At 43.7% G+C, this 19,215-nt stretch overlaps 2 protein-coding genes across 2 annotated transcripts; both read right to left on the reverse strand.

Annotated features, from left to right (window-relative positions):
- Positions 1 to 67: 67 nt before the first annotated feature.
- On the reverse strand, positions 68 to 9,993 carry LOC6035190 (protein cereblon). Its single transcript, XM_001845368.2, has 3 exons — positions 9,513 to 9,993; positions 8,540 to 9,451; positions 68 to 624 (listed from the first exon to the last, which is right to left on the reverse strand). The coding sequence occupies exons 1-3, from the start codon at positions 9,879 to 9,881 to the stop codon at positions 226 to 228; spliced, it is 1,680 nt and encodes a 559-aa protein (XP_001845420.2). The 5' UTR covers positions 9,882 to 9,993; the 3' UTR covers positions 68 to 225.
- A 7,680-nt stretch (positions 9,994 to 17,673) lies between these two features.
- Positions 17,674 to 19,215, reverse strand: LOC6035191 (dnaJ homolog subfamily C member 8). Its single transcript, XM_001845369.2, has 2 exons — positions 19,019 to 19,215; positions 17,674 to 18,942 (listed from the first exon to the last, which is right to left on the reverse strand). Exons 1-2 carry the CDS (start codon positions 19,070 to 19,072, stop codon positions 18,196 to 18,198), a joined length of 801 nt encoding a protein of 266 aa, XP_001845421.1. The 5' UTR covers positions 19,073 to 19,215; the 3' UTR covers positions 17,674 to 18,195.

Consider the following 19,215-nt stretch of genomic DNA (forward strand, 5'->3'; position numbering starts at 1 on the left):
GTCAGTCACAACGGCGCATGCCCCGGCGGAATGGTTCACAACTCTCATTGCCAAAACATTTGCAAAACTTGATGCGTACAGGTTTATTGAACCAATCTTTGCAGGACAAAACCAAACCGAGTACGAATATAATATTATGTATAAAGCGCGCGGGATTGCAACATGAATCTCACCGAAGAAAAAAAAAACACGTCTCAAACAAAACTCAACTAAGACAAATATAAACTATTCGCGAGCATCTTGGAAGATTTCCTCCTCCTCCTCCTCCTCATCACCTCCACCCCCACCCTGTTCCTCATCCTCCTGCACGACCACCATCTCATTCCCGCCGTCGTCCGACTCCGTGTCGTCGTCGTCGTCCATGACGTCGTTGTACCACGGCCGGAACAGCTCCAGCGGAAGTCGCTGCCGCTGCTGCTCCGGGTCCGGGTCGTCTGAATCGCCGGCGTAGTGTCGTGGCTGTTGTTGTCCGTCCTCCTCCTCTGTCGCGTCCTCCTCGCCAACTCGGTTGACCGACTTGACCTGGATGCTGTTGCCGGAGAGGCCGTAGAAGCTCTTGGGAAGGTAGTTCTTTTTCGTGGCCACAAACTTCCAGCCCAGGTGGTTGCGGCAGTTGGAGCACAGCTGGAAGAGTGGAGAGAGTTGTTGGAGTGTTGAATACCCTAATTTAGGGTGGCTACTCAAAGGCTATTTTTAGATTTTCAACATGTTCTTTAAATCTGCCTGGAATTCTTCAAATCTTCTAGCTAAAATGAAAATAAGCGTTCAGGGAGAAACAAATAAGACTCCTTGAAAATGTGAACTTTTGTTCTTCACCAATTTTAAAAGAGATCTCAAATTAAAAAAAAAAAACAAAGTAAAAAAATATTACACAGGAATTTTATAGCTTGTAAAGGACTTCAATTTTGAAAAAAAAAAAAAACAAATTACAGCTTTACAAAACTTAAGAGAGTAATAGAATTTAAGAATCCAAAATTTTCTTCCTTACTTCAAAATTTTAGATTTATAGCATAAGATTTTATTTTTAACGTAATACCTATAATTAAAAAAAATGAATTTTATAATTTTTGTACTTAACATCAAGATTTAAGAACATTTCAAGAGTTTTTTTTAATAGGTCCTATAACAATTTGAAAAACAATAGTTTATAGGAGCTTAAAAAAACTCTAGATTTGAAGTTTAAAATAATTGTATTCAAGATTTTTTTTTTTAATTACAGTTATCCCACCTATTCGGAACACCCACAAAATCGGAACACTTTTGTGGTAATTTGTCAATAGGATGCAAAATGCAACTTTTCTGTCATCCCTGCTATTTTTAGGACCTTTATTTGGACATTCTATTGCTATTTCACTAGTAAAAATTGTAGTTTCTGAACAAAAAACCTCATTTCATGACTATTTTATCCAGAGCAGCAAAACACTGCCTCCAAATTGTCTGTTCCATAATTGTGGGATGTTATTGTGGCTCCCACAATTGTGGAACACCTGAATTTAATTGATATTTTCTCAAAAAAAGTTATCAGACCATGTTTAAAATATCACTAAGCTTGAGTTTTATTGGTTTCAGAGTGTGAAGTCATTTTTTTTGTAAAAAAATATGTACTCCTGGAGAGAAAACAAAGTTTGTTTACATCGTAAGAAAAAAGTGTTCCGAATTTGTGGATTTCAAGGGTCAATGTTTTTCTTTAAAAATTTGATACAAAACGTAAAAATGTACAGCCAGTCTATAAATCAATCGAAAAACCGCAAGAAAAGCTTTCACATGAAGGAATAAGCAAATCATTATGTTCAATTATCGATTTTGTATGATTTGTTGAACATTGGTAGATTTGTAAACTGTTCCGAATATGAGGGATGACTGTATCGGATTAATAAATGTTAGAATAATAATTTTAGAATTTCAGAAAACTTTTTTTTTAATTAGCATTCGTAATTAACATGATTTAAATGGAAAAAAAAATAAGATTCGAAGATTTTTTAAAATTTTATTCTAGAATTATTAAATTTAAAAATTTACAAACATATAATATTGCTGATAGATTTTTGAGAGACTCCACATTTAAAATTTTATTTTTCTTCAGTTTAAAAAATTGAAATAAATGTTCAAAAATTTAGATTTTTGGATTTTTTGAATTTCAAAATCCAAACATAAAAAATTTAAAATAATGATTTAGAAATTTAAGAATTTTTGATATGAAAAAAAATAATGTTTGAAATTCGGAACATGAACATAAAAATTGATTTCGTAATTTAAAAACATCATTTCAAAATTCTATATTTTTCTCAAATTTAAAAAATTGAAGAAAATAAAAAAAAATCTAAAAAAACAGTAATAGTGTTTTTTATTATTTTTAAATTAATTTAGAGATTCAAAAAAAAACTAAAATCATCAAAACTACAGAATTTAAGAATTTTTAGATAAGGTAAATTTAAAAAAAAGAAATTTGTTATCCGAGCATTCGTTGGTGAAGGTTGTCTGAATCAACATGACTCGTCGCGTCCCGGCGCAAAACGCCGGCAATATTGCCCTACCTGCGGCTCAAGCAGGCAAAAAAGTGGGAATTTCCAAAAGGAAGGTTGAGGCCTCAACTGATGGCCAAAAACCGGGAATTTCCAAAAGGAAGGTGCTTTTGGAAGTGACATCGAACAGCAAAAAGACGAAAAAGAGCGACGGTACTGTACCGATGGATGAGGAGGAGGAGAACTCTTCGTCGCACGAGGAGCAGCTATTGAAGAACAACAAGTTTGCTGGACTGCCTGACGAGGACCAGGTAGCGGAAGCAAAGGAGAATGAAGTGAAACAGCGAAAGGAGAAACTGCCTCCTTTTTATGTGAGGCAATCAGCAGCAACGATCGACTTTCGTGCGGGGCTGGTTGAACTCATCAAGTCTGGGAAAGTCCAAGGCAACATTCGTCTGTGTCAGGACGGATTTAAGGTGCTGGTGCAATCCAGGCAGCACTATCAACTGGTCAAGGATTACTTGACCGAAAACGAGGCGGAGTACTTTACCCATGATGTCGTCATGGATAAGCCGTACAAAATCGTCGTCAGAGGTCTGTACGACATGCCAGTGGAGGAATTAGCTGCCGAGCTAAAAGTTTTGAAACTGGATGTGTTGGCCGTGCACAAAATGAGCCGACGCAACAAAGACATCAAGTACCGTGACCAGCTCTACCTGCTGCATTTGGCTAAGGGATCGACGACGCTTCCTGAGCTGAAGGCAATCCGAGCGGTTTTCAACATTATCGTGTCGTGGGAGCGATACCGACCAGTGCATCGTGACGTCACACAATGCTTCAACTGCCTGGGCTTCGGGCACGGAGGTAAGAACTGCCACCTGAAGCGTCGTTGCGCCAAATGTGGTACCGATGCGCACATCACATCCCAGTGCATCCAAGATTCGCTGGTGAAGTGCCTCAACTGCAACGGTGAGCACTCGTCAACCGACCGAAAGTGCCCCAAGAGAGCTGAGTTCGTGAAAATTCGGCAGCAAGCATCGACGAAGAATCAGCCTCAGCGTCGTAGAACTCCTCCAGCCCTGGTGGAGCAAAATTTTCCACCTCTTCAACCGCGACGCCAGGTCCCGAACTTGGCACCGTTGCCGTTGGATCCCAGGAAGAGAGCTGAGATGAATCATCCACGGCCGGGTTCCAGCCAGGAGCCGAGACCGCCACCACCGGGCTTCAGCCAGGAGCCAAGACCAACCCAAGAACCAGCAGTTGAGGAAAATGGTAATGATCTTTACACCTCAACCGAACTCCTCAATATTTTCAAACAGATGTCCGCTGCACTGCGTGGATGCAAAACCAAGACCCAGCAGATTGAAGTGCTGACCTCGTTCGTCATCCAGTATGGATCGTAGGTCCCTCAAGCTGCTGAATTGGAACGCTTGCTCCATTAGGAGGAAGAACTTAGAGCTGGTGGATTTTCTTCGCGAGAAGGAGATCGACGTAGCTGCCATCACGGAAACTCATCTGAAGCCCGGTGAAAAAGTTTATCTGCAAAACTACAAGATCGCGACGCAGCTCGATAGGACCACCTCTGGAGGAGGAGGTGTGCTTGTCGCTGTTCATCGTGATCTCAAGCCACGCCGGCTGCCACACTTCAAGCTGGACATCATCGAGGCCGTTGGGGTGGAAATTCCCACTTCGGTTGGCCCAGTACTCTTCATTGCTGCATACTGCCCACGTCAGGTGAATTCCAGAGATGGTTCAGCAGCAAAACTGAAGAGCGATATCCAGAAGCTGACACGGCGGAGCGCAAAGTACATCATCGCTGGTGACCTCAACGCGAAGCATGAAGTTTGGGGCAACAGCAGGAGGAATCGGAACGGAGTGATTCTGCACAACGATCTGCAAAACGGATACTACAACGTTGTGAGTCCGGATCGTCCAACGAGGGTGGCTCGGTCTGGGAATCACTCAATCATCGACTTCTTCATTACCAATATGGCTGAGAACGTGGCTCATCCTGAGGTGTTTGAAGAGTTGAGTTCTGATCACTATCCGGTGGTTGTGGAGGTTGGAGCTTCCGTTACTCCGCAGCGGCAACCAACCCGGAAAGATTACCACAACGTTGACTGGCAGCAGTTTCAGCAAGTGGTAGACAGCAACATCGACTATGATCAACACCCGGAAACTTCTGCTGATATTGATCGTTCGCTGGAGGTGATCCAGCAGGCTATCAACCAAGCAGAGGCTGCCAACGTTCGGGAGGTTCCTGTTAATTTTAAGGTAACTGATATTGACGTAGATACTAAACACTTGATTAGACTTAGGAATGTTTATAGGAGACAATATCAACGGACTGGGGACTATGACAAAAGATTTCAGTGAACAATTTGAACAAAATCATACAAGACCGACTTGACAATATCAGAAATCAAGAATTTTCAAAACATGTAAGCCAGCTTGGGAATTATTCAAAACCATTTTGGAAACTTTCAAAAGTTCTTAAAAACAAACCAAAGCCTATTCCTCCTCTTATTGTTGAGGATTCTCCTTTGATTACATCCGAGGAAAAGGCAAATGCACTTGGGCTTCATTTTGTTAGTTCACATAATCTTGGCGCTTCCATGACCAGCCGTAAAGAAACATCAGTTGCCAATAGTATTTCAACAATCAATGACTCTACCTTTGAATTTCCTGCAGATTCCCATGTTTCTGGTGAGGAAGTCAAAGTTGCAGTTAAACAAATGAAAAATATGAAAGCTCCAGGCTTTGATAACATTTTAATCTAGTGTTGAAAAAACAGAGTGATCAGTTCTTTCAACATCTAGCCAATATTTTCAATAAATGTTTGCAACTTGGTTACTTCCCCACCAATTGGAAACTGGGCAAAGTCATACCAATTTTGAAGCCTCAAAAGATCCAACATCGCCAACAAGTTATCGTCCCATTAGTCTTTTGAGTAGTCTGTCCAAACTCTTTGAGAAGGTCATCTATTCAAGGCTTTTGGATTTTACCAACGATAATAATATAATTTTGAATGAGCAGTTTGGCTTCCGAAAGGGACATAATACTGCTCATCAGCTTACGAGAGTAACTAAAATCATCAAGCAGAACAAGCTTGAGTCTAAATCAACTGCTATGGCTTTGTTGGATGTTGAGAAGGCTTTTGACAATGTTTGGCATGATGGTTTGATACATAAACTGTATTTATACGGTTTTCCAATGTATCTTATCAAAATTATCCAGCACTATCTTTCGGAGAGATCGTTCAGGGTTTTTCTGAATGGGATTGCTTCTGGATTATTCAACATTGATGCTGGGGTTCCCAAGGAAGTATTCTTGGCCCACTTCTGTACAATATTTTTACATCTGATTTGCCTACTCTTCCTGGTAATGGTGTGTTGTCACTTTTTGCTGATGACACTGCCGTTATTTATAAGGGTAAAATAACCAGATATTTAGTTGGCCGTCTTCAGAAGGGTCTTGACGTTCTTTCCGAATACTTTGGCGACTGGAAAATTCGCATAAATGCAGCCAAAACTCAAACCATCATTTTTCCACTTTCCAAATCGGCCAGATTTGCCCCAAAGGATGATGTTTTGATTAAAATGAATGATGTTTCGATACCCTGGTCAAAGGAAGTTGTCTATTTAGGTCTCATACTTGACTCGAAACTATTGTTTCGGCAGCATGTAGATAAAATATTGAACAAGTGCAGCATTCTCATCAGGTGTTTGTATCCTTTAATTAACAGAAAATCAAAGCTATCTTTGAAAAATAAGCTAGCAGTTTACAAACAAATAATTTACCCCGTTATTGAGTATGCAGTACCTGTTTGGGAGTGTTGCGCTAGAACTCATAAATTGAAGCTCCAGCGTGTCCAAAACAAGGTACTCAAAATGGTTTTGAATGTTCCTGGCTGGACAAGATCAAGTGAGGTTCATGAATTAGCAGAAGTAAAAATGTTGGATCAGAAGATTCAAGAAAAATGTTTGAAATTCAGGGAAAAATGTGCTATATCTGAATACCCCTTGATTCAAGGATTGGTTTAGTTTATGGTAAGATTAAGTTAGTTTTAGGTTAGGTTATGTTTTCTTAAATTTTTTTTCCCTCATTGTACTTAGTGTTACAAAAATGATAAATCATATACTTTTAAAGTTAAGAAAATGAACAGTGTTTAAATCACGAAAAGCAAACTAAAGCTGAAGAGCCACAGCTGACCACTTATTATGTAAACCAAATGTAATTATTATAAGAAAGATTCAATAAAGTATATTTAATTCAAAAAAAAAAATAAAAAAAAGAAATTTTAAAGGTTTAAAATCTTAACTTTTTTTTATTTCATATTTTTATATAAGAATATTTAAAATCTAAAATTAAAAAAAAATAATTTCAGAAGCTTAAAATTGAGCAAATTTGTATGGTTTCCAAAGGATTTTCAGAATCTCCCAGTTTTCAGATTTTAAAATTTCGGAATTTGATTTGTGACATAAAAAATATGAATTTCATAATTTCAATATTTACAATTTTAGAATTGTACAGTTGTAAAATTTTAAAAATCCAGATTTATTAGAGTTCCACAATTTAAAAATTTAACACTAAAAAAATCCTTTTACATAAATATTTTTGGTTCTGAAATAATAAAGCTCTGAAAATCAAAAACTTCAAAAACTAAACCAGTCCTTATTTGCTTAGAAGTTTTTAAAAAAATAAAAATTTAAAGAGGTTTCCTGTGATGCTATGTACAGAAAAAAACGTCACTTAATCCACCCTTAGGTGGTTGGTGCCTTCCTCACATTTAAAGGGTGCTATCCAAAATGCAAAAAGTGCGTAAATAACACTTAAGTGCTTATAACTTTTAATAGGGTTGTCAGATCTTCAATGTTTTGGACGCGTTGGAAAGGTCTTTTGAATACCTATCCAACTATAGGTCGCTTAAGAGATCCGGAAAGCATTTTCATCAAAATATCTGAGATCCAGCCTCGAAAAAGGGCGTAAATAACACTTAAGTGCTTATAACTTTTGATAGGGTTGTCAGATCATCAATGTTTTAGACGCATTGGAAAGCTCTTTTGAATACCTATCCAACGATATGTCGCATGAGAGATCCGGACAACGCTTTCATCAAAATATCTGAGATCCGGCCTCCAAAAAGCGTATAAATAACACTTAAGTGCTTATAACTTTTGATAGATTTATCAGATCTTCAATGTCTTGGACGCGTTGGAAAGGTCTTTTAAATACCTTTCTAAAAATGTATAGCATGACGGGTTTTCCTACAAAAACCACCCTTTTTACAATCTTCCGGACTTTTGCTAAAATCGTTTTTTTAGCATAACTTTTGAAGCACTTAACTAAACTGCATAATTTTTAATAGCGACTTATGGGACTCCAAGACGGATCGAATGACGCCAAAACGGACAAAATCGGTTCAGCCAATGTCGAGATAATCGAGTGACAATTTTTTGATCAACATCCCACCACACACACAGACATTTGCTCAGAATTTGATTCTGAGTCGATAGGTACACATGAAGGTGGCTAGGAGGTCTAATTAAGAAGTTCATTTTTCGAGTGATTTTATAGCCTTTCCTCAGTAACGTGAGGAAGGCAAAAATCTAATTCAGGAAGTAAGAATTTCCAAATTTTTTAATTTCAGAATCATAAAATTTAAAAAAATGACAATTTTGAAAAGAATTTAGTATCTCGGAATTTGTAAATTTTACAATTTTTAAATTCGAGTTTTAGTGTTTGCCTTCTTTTTTTTATTTTGAATTTGAATTTACTATGAATACTCAAATTAATTTTTAAATTGAAAAATTTTTGAATTTGAGATTTAGTGTTTGAGATTCAGTGATTTTTCAAATTCTGCAAAGCTCAACAATTTTAGCGATGATATAATTTTTAACAGTTTTGTTTTTTTTCTGTTGTTGAAGAAAATTGTTTTGAGAAAATGTTTTCTTCTTCGTTTTTCAAAAAGCTTCAAAGGTTTGTAGATATGTTTTTTAAATGTTTTGTACTTTTTGAAGAAAATCGCAAATTCTTTACAATTTACACACTTGAGTAACCCTGGCCTAACCACTTACCGTAATCTGCCACGAGTAGCCCGGGAACCAGCTAAACTCCGTCGACGGTCGCTCCGTCGTGAAGGTCGAATTTTCGCGCGTTTTGTAAATCGTAAGCGTTTCGTGCACGAACCCGGACGGATTGCAGTAACTCGTCTGGACGCCCTGCTTCGACATGGCGAAGAGGTCATTGTAGCTTCCGATTTCGTTCGAACAGCGCTTGCACATAAAGTAGCACATTTGATCGAGCGATTTGTTGATGATCATCATCCGGCTGATGACGGCGTCCGCTTCGTAGATCTTCTTCCGGTCGTTCTCGTCGATGGGGATGTTCCGGGCCAGCCAGAAGCTCAGCTTCACCGGATCGCTCGGCACGTTCTCGATCTTGAGTAAAGCCAGGTATCGATCTACCTTCGTAAGCACCTCGTCCGTTCCGTACAGATCGTAGACAAACTTTGGCCACGGAACCGTTCGCGAGAGGAAGGACTTGAACCGTTGCGCGGACTCTGCGCTGTTGCTGACCGCGTGGCGCATCATCAGATTCGAACAGCTGCTAATCAACGGGTCGGGAAGAATAATTTCCGGCAGGATTAGCACATCGGCTCGTCTTCCGGCGAGATGTCGTACCGTGCGAAACCTTTGCTGAGCTATGGTCTTCAGCACGATCGACCCGCTGGAGGCGTTCAACTCACCGCGCTCAAAAACTTGGCAGGTCACACCGTAGACGTACTTTTCCGAGATTACGTTCCGGAAGACCAGCCCAAACTTGACCCCGTCCGACGGATCGGTACAATTGAGCGTCGCCGCGTTTATGATCATTGGAACGACCTCACCCGGGAATACAATGGAGTTGTGGCTGCACACTGGAAGTCGATAGATTTTACCCGGTTCCATGTAATCCACGCCCTCAACCCGTTCCAGCTTGCCAAGGTACTAAAAAATAAGAATAGATTCCTCATCAAAATCAGGCTCCCCCTCAATAACGTCAACTCACGGCATGTTCCGTCGGCAGTTCCGTGTTGTATATCTCCGCCGCGGCCTGCTGCTGCTCCCTGGCCGTAATATAATCGTCAAACAGTCGATCCGCGTCGGAATCATCCAGCCCATTCTCGGACGAGTTGGTCGACCGCGTATCCGTATCGTCGTCGTCGTCATCACCGTCCTCCTCCATCCCAGCTCCATCCTGAACGGCCGCGTCCGGAGAAGCTGGCGAATCCTGGTCCTCTTCCTCAATCGAGGCTTGAACCTGGCCTAGTCTTCCGAGGCGCTCGAAGTGGCCAGCGTCCCGTTCCGGAGCAGCGGCGGGTACTGCGGATGGTGCCGCCTCGACCGCATCATCGGCGGCAGATTCGTCGTTTTCCATAGTTGGCGGAAGGATCGGATTTTCTCTTTTTTCTGTGATTTTGCCAGCCAGCAGCACTTTTCTTCTGCGACTACGTTGTTGACGCTTTTTCACTCCTTTGTTTTTGTTTTTCTGGTGCCAGAGTGACAGTTGGAGAAGGTTGATGGGTAGGGTAGGTGGACCAATAACGAAGAATACTTGAAAAAATATGAACGATTTCTAAACATTTTTGAAGAATTTGATAATTTAAGAAGGATTTGTGAATAAAAAAATAAATACTATTTTTACGACTAAACACTCTTTGTTCCGGGAGTAACGGTAATGAATGCCTCCCCTAAACTTATTTTTGAATTATTTTTTTTTTTTTTTTTTTGAATTAAATATACTTTATTGAATCTTTCTTATAATAATTACATTTGGTTTACATAATAAGTGGTCAGCTGTGGCTCTTCAGCTTTAGTTTGCTTTTCGTGATTTAAACACTGTTCATATTCATAACTTTAAAAGTATATGATTTATCATTTTTGTAACACTAGGTACAATGAAGAAAAAAAATTAAGAAAACATAACCTAACCTAAAACTAACTTAATCTTACCATAAACTAAACCAATCCTTGAATCAAGGGGTATTCAGATATAGCACATTTTTCCCTGAATTTCAAACATTTTTCTTGAATCTTCTGATCCAACATTTTTACTTCTGCTAATTCATGAACCTCACTTGATCTAGTCCAGCCAGGAACATTCAAAACCATTTTGAGTACCTTGTTTTGGACACGCTGGAGCTTCAATTTATGAGTTCTAGCGCAACACTCCCAAACAGGTACTGCATACTCAATAACGGGGTAAATTATTTGTTTGTAAACTGCTAACTTATTTTTCAAAGAAAGCTTTGATTTTCTGTTAATTAAAGGATACAAACACCTGATGAGAATGCTGCACTTGTTCAATATTTTATCTACATGCTGTCGAAACAATAGTTTCGAGTCAAGTATGAGACCTAAATATACAACTTCCTCTGACCAGGGTATTGAAACATCATTCATTTTAATCAAAACATCATCCTTTGGGACAAATCGGGCCGATTTGGAAAGTGGAAAAATGATGGTTTGAGTTTTGGCTGCATTTATGCGAATTTTCCAGTCGCCTCCCCTAAACTTATGTCTGATCTACAACGGGAAACTCGCAGAATCGCAGACGCAATGTTGAACAATGTTGCGATCTCGGTTGCGATCCTGCAGTTCTGACCTAAAAACGACGGACACAGCACGCTTCGTTCAATTTTTTTTTTATGAAATTTTTGTTGTGGAGACAACAACGTTACCACCTCTGCTGATGTACGCTTCTTGGCCCGTTAATCGTACGTTGGCAGCAGTGTGTAGAGAGCGTGTGGAGAGTTGGAGCAGCGACGCGCGATGCGCGCCATTTTTTGATCATTCCTCAAAGTGACTCCAACCGGAAAACAAGTCGTTTCAAATAAAACTTTTACTTTCGCGTTTAAACTTTAATTCGCCCTTTTAATTCCACGAAATACCTCTGCCGAAGAGGTTTTGGGCCCGGTAATCGCGGGAAGTGCGCGGATTCGAAGTTTTTTCTCGCGGAAGTGGTTCGGAGTTCGGAAAGTCGGATCGGTTCGGACTGGACTTGTTCGTGCGTGCAAAAAGCAAGATGGCGGACAATGTGCAAAGTTCGATGCAAAAACTGAACGACCAGAATTACACAATCTGGAAGTTCAAGATGCAGCTGGTCCTGTCGCGTGACGGACTGTGGGGCGCAGTGAGTGCGGCAAGACCGACGACAGATGCGGATGGTTCCTGGGCGCAGAAAACGAAAAGGCCAAGGTTGCCATCGGCCTTGCGCTGGACGACAGCCAGCTTCTACATGTGATGCGACTGGAAACGGCGAAAGAGATGTGGGACACACTCCAGGATTACCACGAACGGTCTTCCTTGACGGGAAAATCCACATCTGGCGCACCCTCTACACGACGCGGCTGTCGGAAGGGGGTCCATGGCGGAACACCTGAACGAGCTGACTGCGTTGCGGCTGCGGTTGACGGCGCTGGGAGAGGAGGTTTCGGATTCGTCGTTCGTGGCGGCGATGTTGGCGAGCCTGCCCAAGTCGTACGAGGGCCTGCTAGTGGCGTTGGAAAGTCGACCGGATAAGGATCTGACGGTCGATTTCGTCAAGGGCAGGCTGCTGGACGAAGGTCGGCGGCGGCGGCAGGAGGAGGCCAGAGACGAAAAGGCGCTGGTCTCGAGTGCAGTGAGTGACAAGAAAAGTGAAAAGAAGAAGAAGGAAAAAGTGTGCTACTACTGCAAGAAGGAAGGACACTTCAAGCGCGACTGCAAGAAGTGGGCAGCTGAGCAGAAGAAGGAAAGCGCTGAGAAAGCGAAGGTCGCAGTGTTGGCAGCAGATAGTGATGTGTGTTTGCTAGCTGGAAAAGCCGAAGAGGGGGGAGTGTGGTACTTTGACTCGGGGGCCACATCCCACATGACGAACGACGCATCTATCTTGGAGAAGCTGGACGGGTCGAGCGAATCGACCATCTTGCTCGCGGACGGGAAGAGTACGAAGGCGGTCGGCATGGGAACCGGTCGGCTGATCTCCGTGGACGGGGATGGCATCCGGAAGAACGTCACGCTGGCCAACGTGTACCACGTCCCGTCGCTCGCCGGAAATCTGCTGTCGGTCAGCAAGATTGCTGATCTGGGCTTTGAAGTGGTGTTCGACAAGGCTGGCTGCAAGGTGCTGCAAAGAGGAAAAGTGGTGTTGATTGGCGTTCGGAAGGGCGGCCTTTATCACCTGAAGCAGATTCCGGAGCAAGCGCTGCTGGCCGGAGCGAAGCACGGTGACTCGTGCTTGCATTTGTGGCACCGTCGGCTCGGGCATCGTGACCCGGAAGCTGTGCTGAAGATCGTGCGAGACGGTCTTGGCCACGGGCTGAAGTTGGATCGTTGCGACGTGGAGTCTGTGTGCGGTTCGTGCTGCGAAGGGAAGATGAGCCGGGGCTCGTTTCCGAAGAAATCGACGAGTCGAGCGACTGCCGTTGGAGAACTAGTACACACCGACCTGGGAGGTCCGATGGAGGTTGAAACCCCGCACGGCAACCGATTCTTCATGACCATGGTGGACGACTACAGCCGCTACACGGTCGTCTACTTGTTGCCGAAGAAGTCCGATGCTGCGGAACGGATTCGCGAATACTGCAGTTTGGTGAAGAACCAATTTGGCAACTACCCCAAGGCGATCAGATCGGATGGAGGCGGTGAGTACTCGAGCACTTCTCTGAAAAAGTTTTTTGCGGACAACGGCATCGTACACGAGCAAACGGCCCCCTACTCACCGCAGCAGAACGGGGTGGCGGAACGGCGCAACCGGTACGCGGTGGAATCCGTTCGGTGCATGCTCGCGGAGTCTGGGCTGGGCAAAACGTACTGGGGCGAAGCGATCTGCACGGCGATTTATTTGCAGAATCGTTTGCCATCGTCGTCGGTGGACAGTACTCCCTTCGAGCTGTGGCACGGTAAAAAGCCGTCGTACGGTCACCTCCGGATCTTCGGATCGCAAGCGTACGTTCATGTCCCGAAGGAGAAACGGCGAAAGCTCGACATGAAATCGGAGAAGCTAGTGTTCGTGGGCTACGCGGAGGGGCGCAAAGCGTACCGTTTCGTAAACCTGATGACGGAGTGTATCACGGTCAGCCGAGATGCCAAATTTCTTGAGCTGTGTACCGTGAAGGAAGCGGTCAAGCAGGTCGCACCGAAAGCAGCTGACACCGTCAGCGTCCCACTCGTGTTGCCGCCGGCACCCGAGGAACAGGACGAGGATGCGGGGACCACGCCCGCTGGATCAGATGGAGAGTCTGAACCGGATCTCGAGGCAACGCAGTACGAAAGTGCATCTGATGGGGAACAATCCTTTCACGGTTTCCCGTTGGACGAAATCGCACGGCGCTCGAAACGGTCGACCAAAGGAATTGCTCCGGTTCGACTGATTGAAGAAGCGTACGCAACCGCTGCTGCCCTTGAGGAGGAGATCGAACCCAGGACTCTGCACGAAGCCATCACCTGCCGGGAGAAAGAGCAGTGGAATGCTGCCATGCTGGACGAGCTCAAGTCACACTCGGACAACGGAACGTGGGATTTGGTCGAGTTACCTACAGATCGGAAGGCGGTCGGTAGCCGCTGGGTGTACAAGCTGAAGCGGAACTCGGCGGGGCAAGTAACGAAGTACAAAGCACGTCTGGTTGCGCAGGGATACTCGCAGAAGTTCGGACAAGACTACGACGAGGTCTTCGCACCGGTGACGAGCCACACAACGCTTCGCGTGCTGCTGGCTCTGGCGTCTCGGAACAAAATGTTTTTGAAACATTTCGACGTAAAAACCGCCTACTTGTACGGAGAGCTCGACCAGATTTTGTTTATGAAGCAGCCCCCTGGTTACGAGGTGAAAGGCAAGGAGCACTACGTTTGTCGTTTGAAGAAAAGCATCTACGGACTCAAGCAGTCGGCGCGCTGTTGGAACCAGAAGTTGGACGGTGCTCTCCAAGAGATGGGTTTCAAGCCGAGCAGCGCGGATCATTGTCTTTACCTGAAGGTCGAGGCCGGAAAGAGGGTGTTCCTGCTGATTTACGTAGACGACATTATGGTTGGTGCTGAAGACGAGAAGCTCGTCGACGCAGTGTACGATTCGTTGAAGCAGAAATTCGAGATCACCAACCTGGGCGACCTGAACTTCTTCCTGGGGATGGAGATTGGGTGCGAAAACGGAAACTACAGCGTGTGTCTGAGCGGATACATCGATCGTGTTGTGGAGAAGTTCGGCCTCTGCGATGCGAAGGGAGCGAAGACACCGATGGAAGCCGGATTCGTCAAGGTGGAGGACACGACCGAAGCGCTACCCGATGGATCGAAGTACAGAAGCCTTGTCGGCGTCCTTCTGTACATTGCTGTGTGTGCGCGACCAGACATTGCCGTGAGCGCAGCAATACTTGGCCGGAAGGTGGAAGCGCCTACGCAGGCGGACTACGTGGCGGCCAAACGTGTCGTACGATACCTCAAAGCGACACGAGACTGGCGGCTGGTGTACAGCAAAGCTGGCGGTGGTCTGATCGGCTACACTGACGCGGATTGGGCTGGCGACGTAAGTACGAGGAAGTCTACCTCCGGGTACGCTTTCTGTTACGGCGGTGGAGCGGTGTCGTGGGCTAGCCGGAAGCAAGCTTGCGTTACCCTTTCGTCGATGGAGTCCGAATACGTGGCGCTAAGCGAGGCAAGTCAGGAGTTGATTTGGCTCCGAGGCTTGCTGGAGGAGATGGGCGATCGCCAGGAGGAGCCCACCCGGATGCTGGAGGACAACCAGAGCTGTATAAAATTTGTCGGCTCTGAGCGGTCAAGTCGTCGTTCGAAGCACATCGAAACGCGCGAGCACTTCGTCAAGGAACTGTGTGATCGTGGCGTGCTTAAGCTGGAATACTGTGCTACGGATGAGATGGCCGCTGACGTACTAACTAAGCCGTTGGGTACCATCAAGCAGCGGAAGTTTTCGGCCATGCTGGGATTGTCGTCGAACGGTGGCAACCGTTGTTGAGGAGGAGTGTTGTGGAGACAACAACGTTACCACCTCTGCTGATGTACGCTTCTTGGCCCGTTAATCGTACGTTGGCAGCAGTGTGTAGAGAGCGTGTGGAGAGTTGGAGCAGCGACGCGCGATGCGCGCCATTTTTTGATCATTCCTCAAAGTGACTCCAACCGGAAAACAAGTCGTTTCAAATAAAACTTTTACTTTCGCGTTTAAACTTTAATTCGCCCTTTTAATTCCACGAAATACCTCTGCCGAAGAATTTTCACAGGAATTCTGCATTGAAAGTTTCAAATGGAAAATCACATTTAGAACCTGGGTGCTGAATAGTGGTTCGCAAAACGGCCTCAATTTTGAACTGTCAAAGTGGAACCAATTTACTGTTCGCCAAAAGTAGAGAGTATTGTGATCGATCATTAAAAATTGTTTATTTTTTACAAGAATGAAAAATGTGTGGCTTTTGAGAACCTGGGTTAAAGTCAAAAAACCTTAAGAAAATTGAAGACGAGATCGTCATTTTTTTTTTATAATTATGAATGGAAGTTGTTTATGGAGTCGATGCGATTGTATCCATCCAGATGCTGTCTTTGTTTGATTTCGTTTGAAAACTTGGTTTAGTGAAAATCCATTCTGTTTGTTGGATCAGCTTCGCAAGAATTAGCCATGTTTTTTCGCTGGATCAGGAAGAGTTGCAGGATTCCAAAATCAGACAAGGTATTTATCTGTGACATCGTAGAATTGCACTCTCGTTGCAATTTTTCGTCGATCGAAACGAGACAATTTTCCAGCAAAACATGTCAAAAACTTGAAAAAATAAAACACATGCTACTGATTATAAAACATTTACCAGTAAGAAAAAGTCATGCTTGTGCTTGAACATCCTCCAACTTTGTAGATGTAAACAAAGTGGGATCATTCGAAAATCACGTTACGCATTTTCTCTATTCAACACCCAGTTTAGATCGAAAGTCGGTCATCGCGGCGCAACGTAGGATCACCCAAGTAACCATCCAGCACTTAAACCCGGTCACTGTTTGGCCCTTAATGCGCTTTCACAGCTGCGAGTAAAAGCTAAACAGTTTTTACTTCAGCACTAACAGCTACTATAGTGCTGAATAGTGGCCGCTTTTGGACTTTACTCGGCTGGTTAAGTGCCGGCCTCGACTGTTGCTGTCCAGCCCTGCGGTAAACGTAAAAAAAAGCGAGAGCAAAAGTGTATCTATCTCCCTCTTCCCCGCCTTTTCCCTACACACCTACACACCTACACACTCTCAATTCTATTTTTGGTTTGCCCACAGCTGCTTTACCGATTGAGTTATTTTTGTAATGTTTGTTTGCTGCTTATTCCAGAAGTGATGAAGTTGACGTCGCCGATGTGGTGGTTGTTCCTGAGCCCGTGTCCTCACGGCTATATGAGGAGTCGCTCTATGATGTGATTACAAGGATTCATGTACTTCATATGAATGGACATATACTTCTTTTTATTGAAATTTCTTGACATCACATAAATGCTTATAAAACTAATGTCTCCATTTTAGATGAAAGTGAATTTACTTGATTTTTACATTTATTTGCCAAGCACGTCACACGAAAACCAAAACAACTCCCTCCCGGTTTAGGGTAGCAACCTAGCTCATTCTCCGTTGTTGCCGATGAGGTCATGCGGGTCATAGCCTTCGACGGTGCATCTGAATCTGTCCTGAAACTCGGCGCGACGAAATATATATTAAAAAACAATTTCTGTACAAAAAAATCCTGACTGTGTGACTGCAAGAGTGAGCAAGAAGTTTGTTTACTCTGGTACTCTCTCTTTCACACTTCACTCAAAGTCAGAATCGTGTTGCCAGTTTGATGGAATTTTTTAGAAGTGTTGCTAGTAGCGGCACTTAATCAGCATTATCTTAGCTTTTGACAATGCTAATGATTAAGTGCTGATTTGCATTAACAAATGCTTTTGGAAGACTAATCAGCAATAGAAAGCCGATTTATTGCTATTTTATGACTTTTTTAAGTGCTGGATGGTTACTTGGGCAGTTTCCCGATGTTGAAGAAAAAGGGATCAAGAAAGAAACAACGAACGGCAGAACAAAATAAAGAAAGCAACTTCTTGGGACTTTTCTTGCTTTCACTACCGCTTCTGCTTCAAAAAAAAAAAAAAACGTTTTTCGTTTGAAGTTAGAATATTGAGAGATTTTTGGCATTGATTGGGATACCAAATAAAACAAAAGAATTTATACGTTTCAAGTCCATTTATTGATTACAATCTGTTCCTCGATACATCGTGTACGCGTTGTAATTCATTGCCGAAATCCTTTTTTAGCGGATTCGGATTGTCTCTTAACCCTAGTATAGAAAGCCCTTCTTCACTTTCAACTGTGTAGTAATTCTCCATCCTTTTAGTTTTTAGTAATATAAGCTTCCTTGATACCAGCAGCAGTTTGAAGTGCTGTTGTAATTTGTAGTTGATTTGTGCAACATTCAGAGTGTGTGAGTTTTTTTTTTCTTCAAAATTTCCCAGTTTCAAGTTTTGAAAGAGTTGTCGCGTGCGCGCTTGTAGAAAATGTCCAAATTTTCTACTGCGATTCGGTTGGCCTCTCAACTACTAGTCGGTGATAATCTATTTCTTTTCTGTCTGTCCCTGATGAAAAAGTGTGTGTTGCCCTGTTGTGAGAAAGTTGAAAACGCACCGGAATGAAGCCTTATTGTTGGAAAATAAAAATTCTTCTTGTGTGTGTATAAAAAATGAGTGCGTTTAGCGCGTTTCCGGCTTTAGCTTGGGTGGGTTGAACGACGTGTACTTGGTCTTCTTGGCCTTTTTCGGTTTGGCCGCCGGTATGGCGGCGGATTCAAACGAGTTTGACGACGAGGACGAGGAGGACGCCGATGTGGCCGCTTGCTGGAAGGTTTGCCAACTGTTGACCCTGTTTTGGCGCGATTCCTCAAAGTTCTTCTGCCACTCTTTCTGGTAGTTTTTCTGCTCCTCCTCTTCGATTTCCGCCTCTCGCTTCCGTTTGCGCTCTTCCTGGTCGCGGAGGTCGAGCTGCTGGCGGCGCCGCTCCATGTCCGCAAACAGCTTCATCACCATCACGTACACGGCATGTTTGTACTTGCCCGGATCGTCCTCCGGAATGAGTTCAGATTTGCCTTCTTTGCGTAGCTTTTTCCGCTTTTCCGCAATCATCGCGTCGGTGCGATCTTTCGCTTCCTCGTAAACTTCCAAACATTTTTTGCGGCCAATCTCATTCTCAAGAGTCTTGTAAGCCTTATTAATAACCTCGAAAGCCGCCTGGGCCCGGTCCTTGTCGTCCTGGTTTTTATCCGGATGTACCAGAATCGACAAACTGCGGTACTTTTTCTTGATCTGCTCGATCGGAGTGTCCGGCTCCAGCTGGAGGACCTCAAACGGGTTCAAGTTGAAATACGACGAGCCAGGACGCAGAAGACGTTCGATTTGCTGTGCCGAAGTCAGGACAGAATCCCGCTTTTCGATTTGTTTGACCTGCAAAAAAACAACAACACAGCGTTTCGAATCAAAAATAAACCACGGCGTCAGCACGTAAACAAGCCCAGCTCACCTCGGTGTAGAATTCGCTGAAACGCTGGTCATCGTTGCCGGAACCTTGAGCCATTTCGACAGGGACTCACTTACGAACACTGGATTCCGCCGGAAAATCTTGGAAAATGCGAAAATTCAAGCTTTTTTGGCGCACCACGAACAAAACATTCGCCAAACACACTTGTTTTTCTTCTGCGACTGTCAACGCGAGCAAAC

The sequence above is a fragment of the Culex quinquefasciatus genome, chromosome 1, assembly GCF_015732765.1.
Source record: "Culex quinquefasciatus strain JHB chromosome 1, VPISU_Cqui_1.0_pri_paternal, whole genome shotgun sequence".
NCBI classification, from domain to species: domain Eukaryota; kingdom Metazoa; phylum Arthropoda; class Insecta; order Diptera; family Culicidae; genus Culex; species Culex quinquefasciatus.